A 22,135-nucleotide genomic window follows, 5' to 3' on the forward strand; every position below is an offset into this window, starting at 1 on the left:
ATCAAAAGAAATGGAGTTTATTCTGGTCTCTTAGCTAACAGTCCTCAAGAAAAATGTGGTCATTTACATTTTGGCTGTTTGTGGGGCATTTCTGTGTACAAATTCGCTCCAAACAGCATTTGCCTATAAATACGCTATCATTACACTTGAAAGCAATTAACGTTGAGCCATTTCAACAGTACAGGTGCTACATATAAGGGTTATGTTATTTAAAAATACAATAGCTGCTTATTTCTTAAACAGATGTTTAAAAAAAATAATTGTATATCTGAAAGGATTTTCTCCCTCCTGTTACTATATTCCTGCACTGCCTTCTCAATACTCAATACTTTGACATTTTCGTAAGTGTCTACTCCCTGTACAAGTTGGATCCATAACCGAACATGATCTGTTAATATCTGTCTCAGGCTAACAGTCCAGCAAGTTAGCCAATGTCAGACTGCTTTAGTTCTTTTTGCCCAGCTTCTTCCGGCTTGAGTCAAAGTCTCAGCTAAATATTTCACTCCCCTCCCCCAACAAAAGCACACATAACCATGAGATTGCCCAGATGTCGCTCATGCTCTCACACTTCTGGATCTCCACTGCACCACCTGTATTGCTCCACATCAGCTGCCTCAAGCCCTGAATCAATGCTCCCATGTTGTCGCTCACTGTGTCTCAGCAGCAGCTAATTGAAGCCTAGTGCCAGCAAAACGTGTCTCGAAGCAGGACGTTAACACAGAAAGTATTGGATTGGATTGCACCTGTCATTATAAAACACAGACTATATTAACAAAGACCTATATTTTTTTATGAAATAAGTTCCACACACCAAAACTGATAGTCAGCGCGGATGAACATTCTTCAACAAGAAAGGGTTTCACATATAAACTTAAAATTTGTTTAAACATATCGTTTACTATTCACTTATTTTTTCCTGAACAAAAACTATCATGAAAAACAACAATGAATTCGTAAAGAAATTATATATATCTTTTTAAAGTCTGCATTTTGGCTCTTTACCGTAAACGTGGCAAATGAATGAATGAATGAATGAGTCAGTGAATGTGCAGTAAATCCAATCACAGAGACGTTACGTCAATGTTATAGATTTAAACATGTTAAAATGGCAATACACTCATTGCGTTTATAATAGATATCCATCAGTAATGTATGAATACGCCAACAAGCTTGAACATGTTCATTAAGTTGCTGGATGCATCGGGTTGCAATCCCTTTGCTTGTCACTCCTTACTGAGTATCAGTTGCTGTAGCTCTGCTCTGAGAATATCCACTGAATATGATTCACACAAAGGGCATCTGCTTCCCCCAACTTACTGAGTGCTAATTGTGCCCAAAGGGTTGGCGTCATTCCCTCTTGTCACTTTTTTTTCTTTTAAAAAAAATGGAAACTACATTTCAATTCCTGAAATAAAGATTCGCTTCCCTTCAGAAAAAGGTCTGCCCTTTTTTTAAAAAAGAAAAGTACGATTCCAGAAACTATTAATAGTTTGAACAGAGTTGAACGGAATGCCAGCCACTATTCCTGAGTTACACCATAGAAAGTAGTCTGTATCTGGAAATCACATTTTGTTAAAAAAAAACTCTTCAACTGAAATGGCACCACAGCTTCTGATATATAACATATACTTTACTCGAAGCTTTGTAACTTGCACCCAGTACTCTATCATGAAACTGATTATTTGGATTTTAAAATGCATGTCATATTTCCGACAGAACAGAGCCCTCAAGATGTCAAATCTGCTGTGTTTGGTACATGGTAAAGTGGCACCTTATTAAATGTAAGACTTAATCAGTTATATGCCCACAAAAAGCAAAAATATAAAACTAATATGAACCCAATTATGTCAAATAACACTTTTATACACCATGCCGGCGCAAATGCAGTCACTCGTTTCAAAAGAGTTTTACAAGTAGTGCACATTATTTAACTGCATGAATTTGGCTGTATGTATGTTGCTCTGATCTCTATATATTTGCACCTGACTATACAAACAAACATACACATCTGTTATAAACTCACTATATAACCAAGTAAGTTGCTAACGAGTAAACGAGGATTTAGGGGTATGGCTAACTGCAGTGTATTATTCGACATAAAACGTGAAATTATCATCACAATAGGACCCACTTCTTACTAAAACATACACAATCGTGTGTTTTGCTCCACGGTAATATCCCAGACTGTGCTGCACTATTACCTTCCTGGGCAAATTGAAAGCTTCCTCTTAGATAATCTGTCGATAGCTTCCGAAAATAGACGAGCGCTGCTGATACCCCCGTCTTGTAAATTGTCTGCTCTGCTTATCTCTCCCTAAATAAATACAAACAGGATTATAAGAGCGATAGAAGCCACTTTTTCTCCAGGCACCGCCATCCTGACGCCGCTCCTGTTTACCACGTTGTAACTGACAGTGAGGTCTCACTGCCAATTCTCATTGGTAACAGTCTCAGAGTGAGTGACAGGATGCAAACAGCACCTAAACTGCGGACACTTTTAAACTGTGATTTTTTTTATTGGGAAAAAAGATGTTTCGATCACATTTTGCAGAAATCACCAAGAAACACGAGACATGTGGCCAACCGAGAGCAGTAAAAAAAAACCAACGCAATCTGTTTCACATGGGTGAAGGATATTATAGTTTGGGAACTAAAGACTAGGCAATTGGTAAAACATTTAATTGTTGCTTGGAAACTGTATCGTGAACATTGGGAATACCAGGAAGGGCCTTCCTACTGCATTGAGATAACTGGATACAATTAGCATGGTTCCATCGTGGGATATAACTCTTCCATCTACTTTATTCGTGAGTGCATTGCAAACTGTATTCATTTTCACGACATTTTCCCCCTTACTCAGACTATGTCTAGTGTCACAGAAACCTCAGATGAATTAAAGAATGAGTTTCGATTGCCTGGGAAAAAAGCAGCATCTCCACATCACCCAAATCCAACCAAACTGGGCAGAGGGTTTCAGTGTGTGCACTCTCAGACCGGGCTATTCCCGCTTCTCAAAACACTGACATCAACTCAATTGCGTTCATTCAGTACAAAGGTATCATTTATGTATGAAACGTATCATTTCCATAACACGTTTGCTAACAAGGCATTCATTCTATTCTATATTTTATCGATGATTTTCTTTATATTATTATGAATTGTTGGTCCCACCTCCTTGTCTCACAATGTTAATATGTTTGTGTTTAACACAAGGGGCGACATTAGTGACCCCCACCACCACTTACCCGCGGGATTTAAGTTTAAATTCTTAAATATTGCTCTCTTTGTGAATCGAGATTCAGCAAAAGTCTAATTTTACTTCTGTTATTATCTCCAATTACGGAACCAACATTGTCTGTGCTCGGGATCTAACCCTAGTTATCCATATGGCGATGTGAAAATCGTTGTAATTGCATAAATCAGAAGTATTTCGTAGCTATAAGGTCAGTTCCAGCGAAGGACAATCCACAAAGACATTACATTTCAGATGTGATTCACAACTGTAACTCATTTAGGAAAATCGATGAGTTTATTTCTACAAAATAAAAAGTGTCGTATCTTGTCATTTCTCACGAGCTTTTGTTTGGTACACATGTTATTTTTTTAACAACAAATAACTGTACAGATTTTAGACACTTACAAATCCATTACTGGCCATTTACTTTGGAAAACCCTAGCACGATGGGCAAGTAAAATATTTCAAAGTAATCTGCAAGTAGATGGATAGGAATACGTCTGTATGAAACACGACTGAGCTTTGTTCTGTAACATCATCCACAGCATTTATTTATTGCAAATATGCACTTCGCAGAACCTGTGCTCTGACACATTAAATAATAGTTATTGGGGGAAAAATATATACATTTCCGCTTGCTGCCTCGGGCTGGTTAATATCTCCTCAGTAAAACAAAACTTATCTTGAAGAGCTCGATAGAGCGTCTGGTGTGAGCTATACAAGGAGTCAGGATGTGCAAACTGGATAAACAAAATTACTTAACAGGGGCTTTCAGATACATATGTGATGTGTTATCAGGACTCCGATTAGATTGAATAGGATTCCTGTTTTGGCCACTTAAGGTCTGTATTGGTTGTGACATCCTTTTTTACCCGCTCAATGCTGAATACTGACACAAGCTGTTTGACTTCTCATAACTCACAACGTTTAACGATTAAATAACGTAACTTCCAGTCGTTTCGATGTTGACTTAACTCTTAAATTTTATTGAATTGATCAAACGTTACAAAAAAAAATATCAAAGGGGTGATTATTAAAGGGGCGATTCCAATAAATCTTTTTTTTCCTCCCCACCAAAGACAAGCATCAAGCCTGTAAAAAAAAAAACTCAAAAGGAAGTCTGGCACACAGTCACCTTCTAGAGAGAGAAAAAAATTCCGAAAAAAAAATGCATTCTTTATCCGCGTTACAAACACTGGTCAACTGGCTAAAAGAATTAAAAAATACTATAATAAATAATAATATTCAGCACTGTTCAATCTTCTATCGGCATCTCTTACTATTTACAGGGACTACGTCTTTGCTTCTGTTTTATACATTGAGAATTGTTGGCATGAGGCGAAGGTGATCAGCTTTCCTGTCTTTACTGTATTTTCCTTGCTGTTTGGGGGCAGCTGTGGTCTCACCAAGCCCTGATCCCATGAAACGCTCCTTGCAGAGCCGAGACCCCAGCGCTTTGGTGGGCTTGAGTCTGTGCCGCAGAGTAGCCCATGTTGTTAACGTTGAAATTCATGCTCATGTTGACGAAGGGGGTGGCAGAGGCGCTCTGCTGAATGGGTGGCATGTTCGAGTACATGCAGCTGTAATCTCCGTCATATGTGGCCGTGTTGTAGGTGGGGTATATGCTGTAACTGTAGGGTGCCATGCTGACGTTATACGGGGCGCTGTATGAAGGAGATCCGCCCAGACAAGGTTTCCCATCACGTACCAGCACAGGCACCGCGACCCTGCGGGGAGTGGGAGCTGCTCCTCCCAGCTCCAGACTCTTGTCCTGCCGCTGCCGTTTGCACTTGTACCTGCGATTCTGGAACCAGATCTTGACTTGTGTAGAGGTCAATTTTAACACGTTGGCCAGGTGGTCTCTTTCGGGGGCAGACAGGTACCTTTGCTGTTTGAAGCGCCTCTCCAGCTCGTAGACCTGGGCCTGAGAGAACAACACTCGGGGTTTCCGTCTTACTCTCCGTCCAGAGCCTTCCAAAGCTTCGTGTTTCTTTGCTTCGTGTGTAATGTGCTTTTCCATTGAAATTCCTTCTAGATCGTAATGCAAAAAAACACGCTTTATTTTAAAACCAGGCGGGGACTCCCTTTGAAATAGCAGTTATATATATATATATATATCTATATCTATAAGGAACGTTTTTCTCACCCTTTTTTGTGAAATGGGTGATTTAACACAACGCTATAAGTTGTTGGACTTGGTTGTAATGATCCAAGCTTTCAGTGGTGACATATGGGCAATAGACGTGGATTTCAAATATCGATTGGTTTTCTTGGCGACTGTATATTTTATAAGAATATTAAAAAATTCATTTGAGCGTTAAATCCGATCTAAATAAGTTTTAAATTGAATATGTACATTACCAAGTCCCCCCAAATCTACCGACTATTTGGTGTTTTTCCCTCTATTTATTCTCTGTAGTTATTCATGCTCGGCAAATAGTCGGTTTCCATTATTTGTACAATATTTCTCATCACAACCCTAACAGCACATTTACTGTATTGCAATTTCTTGCAAACCTTTAATACTCAAACATAACGTTTCCAGAATTAAAACTACTGTGTTGTATTTAACTCGGCGCCGTTGGCTGAGATGCAAACAAAGTAGAAGTCTCTCGGTATGTTTGGCGGCAGACAGGCAGTTCAGTGTGAGTGGACTGCAAAAGTGCTGAGATAAAAATCAGAGGAAAAAATCAGCAACACAGACCGACAAATCTGCTGCTTTATGCTTCGCTTAATTCATTGTTTTGATACCAAGTCCGTCGGAATGCAGGTAACATTTTTATGTTTATATACCAATCGTCCAACCGTCTAACAACTGGAGTAGGATACACTTGAAATTAATTCCATTTCACTCCGAGACTCATCTCTCATTCAACTTTAAGTGAAAGCGGCGTTCGCTGCCACCGTCGCCTTTCAGGTATTTGGTAAGTGATGGTAAGTGATGGTCTACTTACCTTGACTGCTGTGCTGGAAAGGGACGTCTGAGTGTGATTCACGGGAGCTCACAGCATAGCTTACACTCACGCCGTGAGAAAATTCCGGTTCATCCCTCTGTACTTGGGATTTGACAGCCTCACTCCCAAGGGCAGCGAGGGCGCGCTTGCTTTGATTTGCCTGCTCCAACATACAGGAAGACGGGGAAGGGAGAGCGTCCGGAACTGCGCTCATATGACTTGCAATCCGTTGCCTCTGATAGCGGTGCTCCAGGTTTAAAATGTCCTTCACGGAAAATGGTGTCGTGGATGACCCGGGGCTCGAGAGCATTTCTGGATCACTTCGGGCCGGTGCAAAACAAATGCTTCTGAGTTATCAGGAGGACGATGTGCAATTCCCAGCGTACATTTCTCTGTTGTAACCTCGCAATGTTTTTTGTGTGTGCTTACTCGGTTAAGCGATGACTGACGTTAGCAGAGGCAGACCCAGAAAGCTACTAGTTAAACACGGGGATTTCTATTGGTCACAGGTTTACAGTGCATCCCATACAGTTTATCTCAGTCTATAGTCAAAGGGCCAAACTCCCTGTTCCAGGGTTTATATAAGGGTGACTTTTTTTTAAAAAAAGGTGCAATGATTCTTCTGGCTGTTATCTCTCTCTTGCACTACTTAATGAAAAAGATATTAAAATGTTCAATTATTAAATACACGCATTTGATAACCTCGCCGCAACGTTTCTTGCGTTTGCAAAGAAAAAGCTAATAGGAACGCACACATGTCCATCAGGAAAGTCGTCAAATTTGCATTTTATAAATGTTCGTGTCGGTATTCGAAGTTAATGTTTACACAGTTCTCAACTGTGACTACAATACATATTTGTGGAGTGAATATTTCAATCCACCTTAGCAAACATATTGCACAATGAGGTTTAGAGTATTGAATTCATAACGAGAATTTGGCACATGGTAAATTAAAGTGATTTGAATTTGGAGCATTCTGTACTCGGATGAATTGAATTGAATTTAAATGTAACAGGACAGAAGCTCGCTTTTGTTTGCAAATGGTGCTTATATTAGCAGAATGAGATTCTTTGTGTGGGTTAAATTCATAACCGGTTTGTTCACCCGCCATTCTTAAAACAGTGCCAATCATTGCATTTCACGTATAAGGAATCTGAATAGTGTATATTGTGTTTTATTTTCATTCCGAATGAGTGTGGTGGTATGGCGTATTGATAGGAATGCATTATTTTATGATGCAGTGAGTGGTGTAACGCAAGTTTGCATTTATCTAATCTCGAAATGTGACGGCACTTTGGAATGACCTGACTTATAGAGGAATCGTCAAGAGTCAAGTGAAGGACGCTTTCGGATGAAGAATAGAATAGATTTGGCTGCAATCAGCAGGCATTCGGGAAATCGGAAATAACAATTTGCTGAATGCTTTCTGAACCCGACTTGTACCTTGGTTCAGCCATAGCGCATTCGAGGGAAAAAAAGATACTGGTTCTTTTAACACTGTTTATTTCTCTACTTAAAACTGAAGAGGTTGTTATAAGCGCTCTTTAAGGTGCTTTGATTGGGAAGGATGATATCTGCAGCGTACATTTGTCTGCAAAGAAAGCTTTGCTATTATTTGCATACCATTTGCATATTGTATTTTCAGTCTATTGTATGTAACATAAGTAAGAAATATGAGTACCATGAGGAAATATTGTTCATGGCTATGTGCAATGCCTTCGATGGGTCTTTTAATACCTGCTACCGGGTTGTATTGGTTGGCTCTCTCACGGATACAGCTTGAGCGGTCGCAGGACGTGATAAGATCTGACTGAATCAGTGTTGCAGTGTGAGAAGGAACTTGTGGAAGCTGCCTGTCTCTTCCTCTGAGCAATTATAAAAGTCAAGGAGTTAAACAGCGAGAGAGCCGAAACATTGCACGTCCATTACGTAAATCAGAGTTTTACAGTTGACAGACTGGACGGCTAAAGCGTATCTACTGCGAAGAATATATTCTGTAGATTCAACTGGAAACGACCTTCCTATATAGACGAGGAGCATCCAGTGAAATGTCAAATTTGGGTTAAAAATGAAGGTCAGATTTGCAATGTTTTGTGTCAGTGGCTTTAGACGTGTTGGGATTAAAAACGCATCTTCACCAAAGTGTAGGTTTTAAATTCCAGTTTGCAGCTCGTTACTATTTTTCCCAGAGATTTTTTNCCCCCCCATCTTAAACATGTAGCCGGGGATTGCACTCTGGATCAGTTGCTGTTGCGGTTGGCATTGCCACACACTGCAATAAAGGACCCAAAGTAAAACCCATCCCTATGTACGCTAATTCGGTCCTAATTCCCACCATGTAACGATCTCTTAATTTTGCAATATTTAGCTCTTTGCCCGTCCGTCATGGTATATTATTTTCCCCCCAAATCGCTTGCTACAACCGACGCATCGTATTCATCTTTTAATAAATACAATGCAATAAAAGCGATTGATAACTTCAAGTCGATACCCAAACCGCGACTTGGAGTATCACACCACGATAGGGCTTTTTTTTTGTTGTTGTTGTGGTTGAATGATTTCGAAGCACGCATCGAAATCGAAATGTAATGTCAGAGACCGTATTTAAAGTCAGTTCGACTTTACCAGCAAGTTATTTTTATATTTGGAAATTTCAAATGTAAAATCGTTGTGCGGTGTTGGACATAAGAAGGCATTTTAATAACCTGTACGAATGCCCACAGAATGGGTTACAGCCGTTTATCTGCACATGTTATTAAACGTGTTCAATTATATTTGGTTTTGGAATATTCTGAACTCAAAAATCACTTGTCAGAAATCTGTGAAAGTGAATCGACTTTAGCTTCCGACATTACATTTAAAATCCAATAAGTATTTTGAATGCATTTCACGAGAGAACCACCAGTATAAATCTACAGCTATAAATACAAATATATTCGTTGTGACCCTGATTTTAATGCGGATTCTGGAGCTGTCGAGTTTCTTTCGTATGTTTATAGTCTCAATCACTATGTAAAAAAAACACAGTGTATTTTAAATCCACCTGCAGCTATTTAACAATTACTTTCCTTGGAGATAAATATCCCACAAAGCAAAATAGTCCTGATTCTGGATGCCTGAATGTGTTGCTTCGCCCAAATAAAATAAATGCACTCTTAACTTAAAACATTTGGGACAGTGTCGAGAGCAAACAGCAAAATATTATCCTCATTCTCAAAAAAAGGATCATTTTGTATCGACGGGTGTCCCAGTTTAGACATGTATGTAACAGTGGGTGGTGCTGATATTTAGTGGGGGGGGGGGGGGGGGGGAGAGGAAGGTGTATGTGTGTGTGTGGGGGGGGAGGGGGGTCAACCGATAAAATACTTCATCACAAACGTGGTAATTGTTTTATCACAGAGATAGCCCGGGGTCTGCTTCAATTAAAATTCCTTTGACAGTGATAATGCTCGTGTGCAGTGATAATGGGGGACAGTTCCCATTGTGCTGGGGCTTTCTTACCACAGAGAGCTGTGCTGGGCTGTGCTGGGCTGTGCTGTGCTGTGCTGGGCTGTACTGTGCTGTGCTGGGCTGTGCTGGGCTGTGCTGTACTATGCTGGGCTGTGCTGGGCTGTGCTGTGCTGGGCTGTGCTGTGCTGCGCTGTGCTGGGCTGGGCTGGGCTGTGCTGTGCTGTGCTGTGCTGGGCTGTGCTGGGCTGGGTTGTGCTGTGCTGTGCTGTGCTGGGCTGTGATGTGATGTGCTGTGCTGTGCTGTGCTGTGCTGTGCTGTGCTGGGCTGTGCTGCGGGCAAACTGGAAGGTCACCACACACACAGTGCAGGCACCAGGCAGGGTTTGAAAGCTGGGAGCCAGGGAACGAGGTCGAGGGCTTGTCGCAAGAGACTTGCAGAGATGGGGGACAGCAGTCCAAATTCTCTTCAGAAGTAATTTGTACAAAAGCCCAACGCAACGGTCCATGCATTCAATTCCCTCCCACCCAACCTTTCAGATCGATGATATTATTTTTTATCGATACATTCTTTCCCAGCTTTTTTTTAAAAAAAATCTCTCGCAATATATTTCGACAGATTCCTTGCATTTCATAATAGTTCAGTTACCCACTGAACTCTCATGCTGGTTCGGATAGTCTTAAAATCTGGTGACTGACGGGTTTCTGCATGTGCCCGACACCCGGCTGACTGACTCAAAATAAACTGCTGCAAAAAGTCATCCATCCACCCAACTCCCCATAGGCTTAATATGTTTTATAGTACCGTAGTAGCTATAAAGTACTGTATAATTCTTATTGGATGCTACAGGGGGGTACCAGGCACGCTGCAGCATTACAGTTTTACACATTTTCCCACTGTTTGTTAAAAGAAAAACCTGCCTGGACTTTCAGTGGCCCCCAGTGAAATAGTTTCCACGTTGTACACTTGGAACAGTAGTTGTGCAGTTTAAGCTGCAAGTGATCCGTGGCGACCAATAGTTATGGAATGATAGATGGCTTTCTTTTACCGAAAAGAGCTAATCAGATCACAACACAGCCACCTATTTCTGACAGAGTAAACACTGGCTGAAGTGTTATTTAACTGCTTTGTTTCAAACTGATTAATAACTCATTCCAGATTGACACGCTCAGCCCTTGCTTGTTGGCCACCTTGCCTTTTCCTACCCAAATCGTATGAGCCGAGATCTCAGATTCTCCTCGTAGTGTTTACACGGATCGTTATCGAGACACGAGATTTAAGAGTCGATTAGCATGTGTTTAAGTCTTGGTCGGCTACCTCAGTTCCGTCACCAAACTCACAAACTACTGTTAAAGTAGAAGAACATGGAACTATTTACGCAATGCACCTTCCAATGCTTTCCTGGTTATTAAGGTGAAACCATCAGTGAGATGACTGGGTCCCAGTAATGGCAATTATGCAGGTTTTGTAGAAGCTAAATTATGCAATGGTGTACTGCATTGATGGTGTGTTGCTTGGAAAACAGAAAGAGACATAGATCTGGAAATACACATGCAAACATTGCTCACTGACTGAATGGTTACCTCCTGACTGTCGTACACAGATGTTGCTGTAATCTCAGCAGGTCGTGTACATGGCCGTAACAAATGGTAAATGTGCTGTCTCCGTGACACTCAGAGCCAATTCTCTCGTTTCTATCACGAAATGTACGCGAAGTGTCCCGTTTCACATCGGATCGCAAATATTGCACGCTTTGTTTGCAAATGAATCCGGAGTCATTACGAGCTCAGTGAATTGTTTCACAGCATTAAACGTGGTCCCATTTGTTGTGGAAGCGGCTGAGAATGTCAGGATCAACTTCTTTATCAGAATCAAATCTCTGAGCTGCCCCTGTTCCCCTGCGCTCTGGGACGCGTCCATTTCATGCGGCTGAGATAGGAGAGAGGAAGTCGCCACAAGCATTAAGTATCAGGCTATTGCTTTTCCGCCCTCTTCAGATTCTGTCACTCAACATTTCAGAGGCAGCAACTGATCACTGACCCCTACAATCAACATCTTCTCAGCAGCTGCATCGTCTTGCAAATGTTAGCCCTGAATAAGATATTAAATAACCGTGTGTGTGTGTGTGTGTGTGGGTGGGTGGGTGGGGGGTGGATGTTTTATGTTAGTTACAATGCACATGAGGCAGATTGCAAACTACTTGTGTTGTCCCACATCCCATATTTTTCAAAAGTAGAAATATGTTTTCAAATTAATTTCCACGGGCTGTGCAGTAAAAGAACATGGAATTTTCTGCATATTAATTAATTGATAGATGCCCAAAGCAGTACTGGCACAATTATTATTGGGTGCTGTCAAATATGTATAACCTATAATATATAATAATAATAATAATAATAATCCTTGCATTTGATATAGCGCTTTTCACGTCGGGAGGACGTCCCAAAGCGCTTCACAGAATATACTGTAAAGTGAGTTGACTGTATATTTGTGGGCGAACGCGGCAGCCAATTGCGCACAGCAATGTCCCACAAACAGTCATAGATTGAAAATGACCAATTTAATTATTGTTTTTGGTTTTGGAGGGATTATTATTAGGCTCTGTGTGGAGTAAGGAAACTTGCCCAAGGTTTCGCCCTGCCTGGAATTGAACTCAGGTCTCTCGCTTGCAAAGCGAGTGCTCTAACCACTGAGCTACAGGACTCCATAATATAGACTTATTAAGTGTTACGGTTTATGCACATCCTATCGTAAAATGTTACATAACCCTCGCAAACTGAAAGGATTACTAGTCTCACAGAATAACATTGGATCTTAATCTACATACTGGATATTACATGGATTTACAATGTTTACAACTTTAGTGCATTTACAATGTACCTACATCAATTTATATAAGGCATCTTTATTTTTCTGTTAACATCATATTCAGTCAAACCTGTTCAAGCAACCACCTCCATTCAGCAATCATCCAGTTTGCTTACAAATTAACCATTCCTCAGAGGCCACCCTTATTTAAAGGCCACTTTGGCCCAATCCCCTGAATGGTTGTTGGAGACAGGTTCGACTGTATTAATATTGTGTGTTCAGATTGTCCTTTTTTGGAACTGAGTTGTCCACCATAGCACCTTACTGAGAAGCAAGGTAGTACTTACACCTGGTATGGAATCTACACTGGGTCAGGAGACAGCAACTACAATTTACACTTAGATAGTATCTTTCATGTAAGGAAGACCATCTCAAAGCACTTTCCAAAGAAGGAGTTGGGAGGAAGATGAGGAGTGGGTGAGTGGGGGGTGGGGGTCTGATAGGAGGGATGGTGGTCAAAAGTCCAGTCAAACAGATAGGCATTAGGCAGGTTTTGATAGGAGAACAGGAGGGAATTAGGTACAACAAATTGTATTCATATAGCTCCCTCCATGCCGGGCAGCATCCCAGAACGCTTAACAATGGTGGAGCCTGATGCTGAGCCAGGGGGAGGGGAAAGGTGACCATAGGCATGGTCGAAGATGAAGGTCTTCAGGCGCAATCTGAAAATGGGGAAAGAGGGGGTGAGGCAAATGGATTGAAGGAGGAAGTTTCATAGCCTCAGGGCATGGTGGTTGAAGGCATGGCCGTTGATGGTTGAGTGGAGGATTCGAGGGACAAGGAGGAGGCTGGAGCCAGTAGTGCGGAGGCAGCAGATAGTGCTGTGAGGAGAGAGGAGGTTGGAGAGATAGGGGAGTGCCAAGGCATGGAGGGATTTAAACACTAGAGTGAGGATCTTGAAGTCTATCTGCTCTGTGACAGGGAGCAAGTAGAGTTTGGCAAGGACTGGGGTGCGGAGTTTAGTGTGGTTGAGAATGCGGATGGCAGAGTTTTGGATGAGTTGAATTTTGTGAATAGTGGAGGAGGGGAGACCAGTGAGGAGGGCGTTTGAATAGTTCAGCCAAAAGGTGACAAAGGCATGGACAAGGGTTTCAGCAGCTTATGGAGTGATGTATTGTCGGAGATGGGCAATGTGGCGGAGATGGAGGAAAGCGGTCCTAGTCAGGGACTGGATGTGGGGGAGGAAAGATAATTAAAGATTGAATCTGACACCTAAGTTGTGTACAGGTTCAGAGAGTTTTAAGAACAGAATGGGTAGGTTGAGGAGGTCTGAACTGCAGGACAGAAGATTTTGATGAGAACCAAGAAGTATGGCTTCCGTATTATTAATGGTTAACTGCAAATTTACACTCATCCAGGTCTTGATGTTTGTCAGACAAGTTGACAGAACATTAGAGGACTGGGAGTCGCAGCTGGAAGAGGAGAAGTAGAGTTGAGTCATCTGCATACATGTGGAAGTTAACTCCATGTCTGCAGATGACATCTCCTGGAGGGAGCATACAGATGAGGAAGAGAAGGGAGCCAAAGATGGAGCCTTCGGGTACTCCATAGATGTCCAGATGGGGGTGAGAAGAAAGACCATTTGTGGAAAGTGTTGGCGGTTTGTAAGGTAGGACTTAAATCAAGTGAATGGAGTCCCACTGAGGTGGATGATGGAGGAAAGGCAGTGGAGGAGGATGGCATTATCAACTGTGTCAAACATGGCAGAGAGGCCCAGGAGGATGAGGAGGTAGAGAGAGTCCTAGTCGCAGATAGAGAGGACATCATTTGTGACTTTTACGAGCACTGTCTCTGAACTGTGGGAAGGGCGGAAACCGGACTGGAGTGGTTTGAGTAGGGAGTGGTGGGAGAGGTGTAAACGAAGTTAGTTGGCAACAATGTGTTCCAGACCTTTGGCCAGGAAGGGCAGGTTTAAGATACAGTGGAAGAGCCCAAGGTTGGAGGGGTCGAGGGTAGTTTTTTTAAGGAACGGGGTAATGATGGTGGTTTTCATGGGGAGTGGGACTGATTGTGATGAGAGGGACTGATTAATGGTGCCTGCCATCAGTGGGCAGAGTGGGGGAGGGGGGCTGGTTGATCAGCAGCTGGGTGGGGAGGGGTTGAGGCAGCAGGTGGTGGGTTTCATCAGGTTGATGAAGGATGAGAGGGAGGAAGGAGAGATGGGGCAAAGGAATGTAGGATGGAGGCCGCGGTAGGAGCTGGGAGGGGGCAGGGTGAAAGGTTAAAGGTTGTTTAATGAATTCTAAAGATGGGGATAAGTGGCTGAAAGCTGACTCACTGATTATGGGGTAGAACTGGTAGGGAGTGTGAATCAGGACAGAATTGATGGGCAGGTGGTGTGGTGGGGAATAGGGTCGCATAAAGTAGGGTAAGGCAATGCATGGAGGCATTTGAAGGTAAGAATGAGAATCTCAGTCAACTTGCTGGAGGATAAGCAGCCAGTGGAGCCAGTGATAGGTTTGAGGAGCCTAGTGTCGGAGATGATGCAAGCTGCAGAATGCTGGGTGATCTGTAGCTTGAGAAGCATGGAGCTGGAGAGATTGGAGAACAGGACATGACAGTATTCGAGTCTGGAAGTAACAAAGGGATGTATGAGGGTTTCAGTTGTGTTGGGTGAGGTATTATTATTATTAGTAGTAGTAGTAGTAGTGGCGATATTGCAGAACTGGAAGAAAATGCACTTGGTCAGAGCCGATAAAAGGATTAAAGGAGAATTGAGTGTTGAGCAAAATGCAAAGGTACTCCATGAGCTGGAGTGACCAAGTGGGGAAGTTGATATAGTCAGCCTGATATGAGGAGGGGCTGGTGGGAGCCAAGATGAATAGTTTCATTTTGTCAGTGTTGAGTCAACAAAAGCTAAGACTCATCCAGGAGTTGATATATGATGGAAAGACTTACAGAACAGCAGTAGTCCTGGAATTGAAGGTGGAAACAAAAGTAGAGTTGGGTGCTTTTCACATATTTATAAAAATGGACGCATTGCCTGCAGATGTCACCAAGAAGAAGTATACTGTATAAATCAGGACAGAGCCCTGAGGAACACTGCACTTGACCATGCAGGAGCAGAAGGCAAAGCCTTTAGCAGGGATAAGGTGAAGACCAGTAGTAATAAAATCAGGAAAGTGTAGATCTACAGAGATAAATCAGAGAGTAGAGAGAATATATTTAATCATGTTTTTTCAGTACTGCAAGTGAGTTTGGAAGATTTGGGGTCCATTTTTATTTTAATTTAACATTATTTCTATCTATTGTTGGAATATTCTATCTATTTTATATTATTTCTTCAAACTACACATCTTACCTTTTACAAAGTGGCTTCTGTGTTCCATTGTCTATTTTGAAGGTGGGATTTCTGAAGAGTGCTAAACCAGTGTTCTGGAGCGATGAGATTGGATGGCCTGAAAATCTCATGGCCTTAGCCCTAATACTGTTAATGTCCTAAAATTTAAGATTGTAAGATCTACAGTTTTGTAGAAAAACCAATTGGTCACTTCAATCCATGACTGTTTGTGGGACTGTTTGGCTGCCGCATTTCGCCCACAAAATATACAGTGTATTCTGTGAAGCACTTTGAGACGTTTTGACGATGTGAAAGGCGCTATATCTAATGCAAAGATTATTAATAGTTTCAGATGAGAACAAGTCCAGCTGTGTTAGATTCTCTCACAACATAAGAGGTCTAAGGCCTCGAATCATTCTTGTTGCCTCCTCCAATCCTTCGTCAATGCTCCAATATCCCTTTGAAGGTTTGAGTATCCAAAATTATCCACAATATTCCAAATGCTCTTTTCAAACAAAAGTGTGTATAAAACAGGTACTTCTCCTTTGCACCTATAGATCATTAAAGACATTAGTAGCTAAATTTGCAAATAAAAGCACTTTATTTGTAAAATCTGCTGCTGACTGAGACACTGCACTGATTCACTTACTAATCCCCAGGTTCTAAAATGGCTGGACCTATGAATGTTTTCTCTAGATTGAGTAATAACTATATTTATGTACTAGATGGTACTAATGGTTGTCCAAATACTATGTTATGTCCAGTAGCTTTTTTTTCATATCTAGGAGTCTCAGTTTCCACCAGCAGTACCAACATTTTCCGAGGGAAATGGCTGTCCCTTTTCAGTGGATGGTGCTCTAAGATGCATATGTTTGCAGGATGAGTTCTTCCTGCAGACTGTAGTACAATATTGGTTGAGTTGCCACTATATGCTTCACTTAGCTAATGTGTAACCAACATCCGTCCAGAACACCAGGAGAAATTTGCTTTTCTTTTCCAATAGCGCTCTGAGACGACATCCGGCATGGAGGGCGCTATATAAATCCAAGTTGTTGTTTTGTTGTTGTTGTACATGGGTTCTTTAATATCCACCAGAAGAACAACACTGTCATAGAGGTAATTCAGGCATTTGAATGATGAGCACACAGACTTAAGATAAAAGAAGACAGTTGAGTGTGGTTATATCTCTGATCAGTCATAAAATTTCACAAAATTTTCAGTTAAGTGACATACTTTCCCAATAGCTTTCCAATCTCTGATGTAATGTAATGTAGCACTCCCCAACTACTTGAGCTCAAGTACTGACTTTCAGCTTGATTCCACAACCTTCAGAAGTAGAGGTGAGAGTGCTACCAACTGAGCCACATTGACACTGTGCTGGTGATAGCAACTCCTGGCACAATTCTGCCCTCTTAAACATCATCATGTCAAGTTGTTGTCTCAACTAATTCTGAGTGTGAGCTGCACTGAAGCTTACAATGTTAATACTGCCCCTTTAGCAAACTGTAAGCCATTTTGTTCAACCTATGTCTGTTTCCATAAGGAATCTCTCCCTCAGGAGTCAACTTCAAATTCTACATATGATCCTATCTCCAATAAAAGTCACACTATTCCCTGAAATTGCAGGCAACTGCTGAAACTTTCAGTTCCGTGAATTACTTCTCCATTGGTTTTCCTGCATTTTGGCTCTGGGTGAACTTTTTGTCGCTGTCTAACTTTATCTTAAGGTCATAGGGTTATGCTACTCATCATTCAAATGCCTGCATTACCTCTGCAAGAGAGGCAATGTTCTTCTGGAGCTCTGATAAACTGCACAGTAATAATAATAAATATCATTATAAACTGCACAGTACTGTACCATTTTCTATCCCAGGTGCCCATTAAGTACAAAAACATTTCAACTTTCATTTTCTTATCTTCGTCAGTCAGTGCAAGTTCCAAGTATTACTGAAAGAGTTTTTTGGAGTGCTTACAGACCCGTACAGACCCCTGGTTTCTAATCTTGCTCTGGAAGTTTTAACTGCTACATAGCTATAGGCTCTGGAACTCTCTGTAGGGTATTGCATGTTGTTTTTTTCCCTTCTATCGACATCTCTGCAGTGTTTAGTGGTTAAGAAATCAGATCTAGCAAAACACTTGAGTCCTTCCTGGCAACAAAAATCATAGTTTTTAAGCTTCAAAGTCATTTACTTTTGTCGGAATTTGTTTCATCTTTGCTGTGGTGATTTACAGTTTTGTTTCTTTTTAGCCTTTTCTTCTTTTTTCTGAGTTTGTGCTGTATTATCAGACCTCTGACACCATCAGTTTCTTTCTCTAGTTTTATGTATCACCAGTGAAACATCAGAGGCTTTATGTCTAAACAATAACACTATTCATGAAAGTCTTTGGTGCCTGATGTACTGCATGCAGACTCACGCACCGTCCCTCAGCTCTCAAGATGGGTAGTGCTATATAGACATATATAGATACAAGTATAATTCAGTCTATATACCAGATGGTGTTGTTCCAGTAGTCTCAATCTTTACACAGAGTTATTTGGAATATTACAGCACAGAAACAGACCATTTGGCCCAACTGTGCCAGTGTTTACACCCCACATGAACCTCCACCCTTCCTAATACTCTTCCCTTACCCTTTTATTCCATTTGCTCTTATATATCCATCAAGTTTCCTCTTAAATACGCTGATGCTTTCTGCTTCACCCACACCTTCCAATAACGAGTTCCACATTTTCACCTCCCTCTTCCTAAACGCCTTTTAGATCTGCTACTGGATATTGATATTTATGCCCTCTAGGTTTGGACTCTCTGGCAAGTGGAAACAGCCTATTAATGTTCTTAAGATAGCTGTCAGCTGTTTCCAGCATCACAATTTATCTTTTTGCAACACATCATTCATCTTACTTGACCCATAATTTTAAAATGTTCAAAGATATGAATGTCCAAAGCCTTTCAATCTGTGACAGTGCAGGAGGCTTTGCTGGCCAGAGAGGACAGGTGGTGTGGTTCATTGGTCTTGTAGTTCCTTCCCCAGATTTCCTAAGGCATTCAATATGTGTCATAAAGTATAGTAGCAATGCATCATATGAAACTGTAATCATATCTAGTGAACAATGAACAGCAAACAGCTTACTTCCAAGCATTCTTGTGTTTCTCTCTGAAGCTGGATTATTTTATTTATGGGAGTCAACTAACCTAAAGATAAATTGATATCTGTGGGATGTTGCTGTGTGCAAATTAGTTGTTGAGTTTGCCTGCAGAAATACATAGTCACTTCATTTTACAGCAGATATTGTGAAGAGACATCCTCCTTTGTGAAAGGCAAATACAAGGATTATTATTATTATTATTTTACAGCACAGAAAGTAATTACTTGGGCCATCAACCCTGTGCTGATCTATCCATTCTGATTTGAGACTTCCAGTTATCCCACTCTCCTCACACTCAGAAGTCTTTATACTCTTCTATTTCAAGCATTCATCTCATTTTCTTATAATATAATTTATTGACTATGCTTTAACTGTGACTTTTTTTTCGTGGAGAATCCCACATTCCATCCACCATTTGTATAGAGATTTTTTAAAAATCTTTTTAATCTATCTTTCCTTTTAATCCTTTTGTGAATGTTTTAGAGTTGTGCTCTCGCTCATTGCTAGAGAGATCCATGTGGTCAGAAAATGTTCTTGAATTCACTATTCTCATAACTAAAAATGAGTTAGAATACCTTTGTATTTAGGGCTTTAGCCTTTAGTGGTAAAACACCTAACATTAATGACTAATGCACCGTTTGCTGTTTGTTCTGAGATGTCCATGTAAAGTTTCAGCATTTAGCTTTTCTTGTTATTGTATAGCCTGGGACTAGTCTATCAGCACTTTTATTGTATTGTATTGTTGAGTTAACTGCACATTAACAGTTAAATACATCATGCAAGTAATGGGTTTGACACACGGCAGATGTGATTTAAAGCCCTAAAGTGATCAATTTGCCTCTTGACTAATATACAGAACAGGCTGTTGACTGTAAAAGAACCAAATTAATTGAATAACAAATATATTGAATTAAAACAAAGAGATCAGTTGGGGGTCAAGAGCAACTGCAACACAGCAGAACTCATAGTTAAAATACCCCAAATTTTTTTAAAAAAATAATCTTTGAACTTTCAAATATCACGTAACCTTGTGATGTACCATGCTGCTTCCTTTTTAAATTGTGTATAATAATATGATAATAATTACTGCATTTGATATAGTACCTTATCATGTCGTTGAGACGTCTCAAAGCGCTTCACAGAATATATTGTCAAGTGGATTGACTGTGCATTTTGTGGGCGAAACCATCAGCCAATTTTGCACATAGTAATAACCAATTGTGCAGTATATAAATAACAGAACACATGGACAGTGAACACCCTTTGTTACTGAGTTATGCTTGAGAGTGTTAACTTATCTCAGCATGGTCCAACTGGCGGCCCATGGGCCACATCTGGCCCAGCAGGTGATTTTATCCGGCCCGAGACCATTTCTAACATTCCAACTTCTGTTCCCGCCCTCCCTCCCTCCCTCCCTCCCTCCCTCCCTCCCTCCCTGGTGAATGTCCTCTTGTGGCAGCTGCAGGAGCCAACAGTTGGGAGGACACAGCACGGAGAGTGGAAATAATACCGTGGTTACTGCAGTCTGTCAGGAAGGCAAGCGTGTCTCTTACCAACCGTGTCCTTAGCAACCGCCGGCTCCTGCCCCTGCAGATAGTGACCCTCGAGGCTGATTGAGAGAGAGAGGAATTGAGAGTGGGGAAGAGTGGGAGAGAGAAGAAGGGGGGAGGAGAAAGAGGGGGAGGGGGGATACTCTTTCTCCTTCTCTCCTCCCTCTGCCTCTCTATCCCCTCTCTCTCACACACTCTCTCGCACACATTCTCTCTCCTCTCACACACTCTCCCTCTCAATTCTCCCCTTTTCTGTCCCCCTCCCTCCTCTCTCCGCTGCCATAAAGGACGTAGACCAGGGAGGGAGGGACAGAAGTTGGAATGTTCAAAATGGTCTAAGGCCGGATGTGGCCCGTGGGCCACCAGTTGAACAACGTTGGCTTATGCGGCTGGTGGACCTTTCTAAAGTAGGGAATCCATGCCTGCAACAGCCTGAAGATTGGACCATCGGATTATTTTATGCACTGCTTCATTTGTCAGTCACATAATAATGGAACAGCAATAATAATTTATTAAAAGACAATAGAAAACAATAATGAGTCCCAACTAGATATGAAATCTAGATACACTTCATGTAAATTTATGATTTGGTTTTAACGAAACCGTATAACCATTAAGTGTTAACATTTTAAACCCTCTACAAAATGACCCCACATTTTCTGACTTTCCTCTCACCTTGAGTTTTACCACTTTTAAAATATAACCAGACCTCAGCTGACTGACATTCTAACTTGTGCTCCTTACTCAGAGGGTTTATTTGTGTTTATTGCATAAATGTAAATGTTTGGGCAAAATGTAAGAACTGAGTAGCCTAAAATTGAGAAAACTAACACCAAGCATGTCCTGAATTAGCCTCAGGCTTCAGGCCGAGTGTTCCCAACTTCAGGGAATAAATCAGTCAAAATGTTAACTGGACTGTAGCAGAGACACTAGTCTAGGCATCTGTTTACATTACTAGTGGCTACATTTCAGCAATACACTCCAGTAGTAGAACTGATAGGGCATGTTTTGAACTAACAAATGGTGAAATATAAACTGTTCCTCCCAACCCAATTACCATTAAACAACTAATGTCAGGGTGACTCCAGCGAAAAACTAAAGGTTCCTGTTATTCCCAATCAATTTCAGCAGGTGATGAGCTGCTCACTTAGACTTGTTTTTATAAACAAGTTTACAAACCTGCTAAACACCAAATAACATTACCTGGACTCCAACGTTTGCTTGCCTCCGTTACAAATTTATTCAGGCAGATTTACATTTCCATTATTTATCATTATTTTGCTGAATTCAATTTATAAATTGATGAACGTATTCATGGTCCTAAATACAGTAAACTCACGTCATATCTGATCACCAAAGGCGATGACATTTGCTTGGAATAAAATCTCCAAGACGCGTAGAAGATAAAACATTTACTCCATTTAAATAAACGAAAAATGTTTTGTGGATTATTTTAAAGCATGCAGGCTGTTCTTTTAAAAGTCACAGACTGGATAAAAATGAACTACAGGGAGAGCAATGCACCATCATGAAGGATAAACCAGTGTCTCGAATGGGACACTTCCAAAACAATAGTAATCCCTTGCAAATATTTCTCTTTGCACCGGATAAATGAATATTGTACTAAGTATAGACAGAAATCTGTTTAACAT

General features: G+C 41.1%; 1 protein-coding gene across 2 annotated transcripts; it reads right to left on the reverse strand.

The window, feature by feature from the left end:
* Positions 1–3,565: 3,565 nt before the first annotated feature.
* Positions 3,566–6,977, reverse strand: LOC103175795 (homeobox protein Nkx-2.5-like). Of its 2 annotated transcripts, none has more exons than XM_007888993.2 (2): positions 6,190–6,977; positions 3,566–5,263 (listed from the first exon to the last, which is right to left on the reverse strand). In XM_007888993.2, the coding sequence occupies exons 1-2, from the start codon at positions 6,497–6,499 to the stop codon at positions 4,638–4,640; spliced, it is 936 nt and encodes a 311-aa protein (XP_007887184.1). In that variant the 5' UTR covers positions 6,500–6,977; the 3' UTR covers positions 3,566–4,637. The 2 variants fall into 2 exon arrangements, with proteins under 2 accessions (XP_007887184.1, XP_007887183.1); XM_007888992.2 differs by having other exon boundaries at positions 3,566–5,266; positions 6,190–6,974.
* Positions 6,978–22,135: the final 15,158 nt, after the last annotated feature.

Source organism: Callorhinchus milii, unplaced genomic scaffold, assembly GCF_018977255.1.
Source record: "Callorhinchus milii isolate IMCB2004 unplaced genomic scaffold, IMCB_Cmil_1.0 Scaffold1, whole genome shotgun sequence".
Lineage (NCBI taxonomy): Eukaryota > Metazoa > Chordata > Chondrichthyes > Chimaeriformes > Callorhinchidae > Callorhinchus > Callorhinchus milii.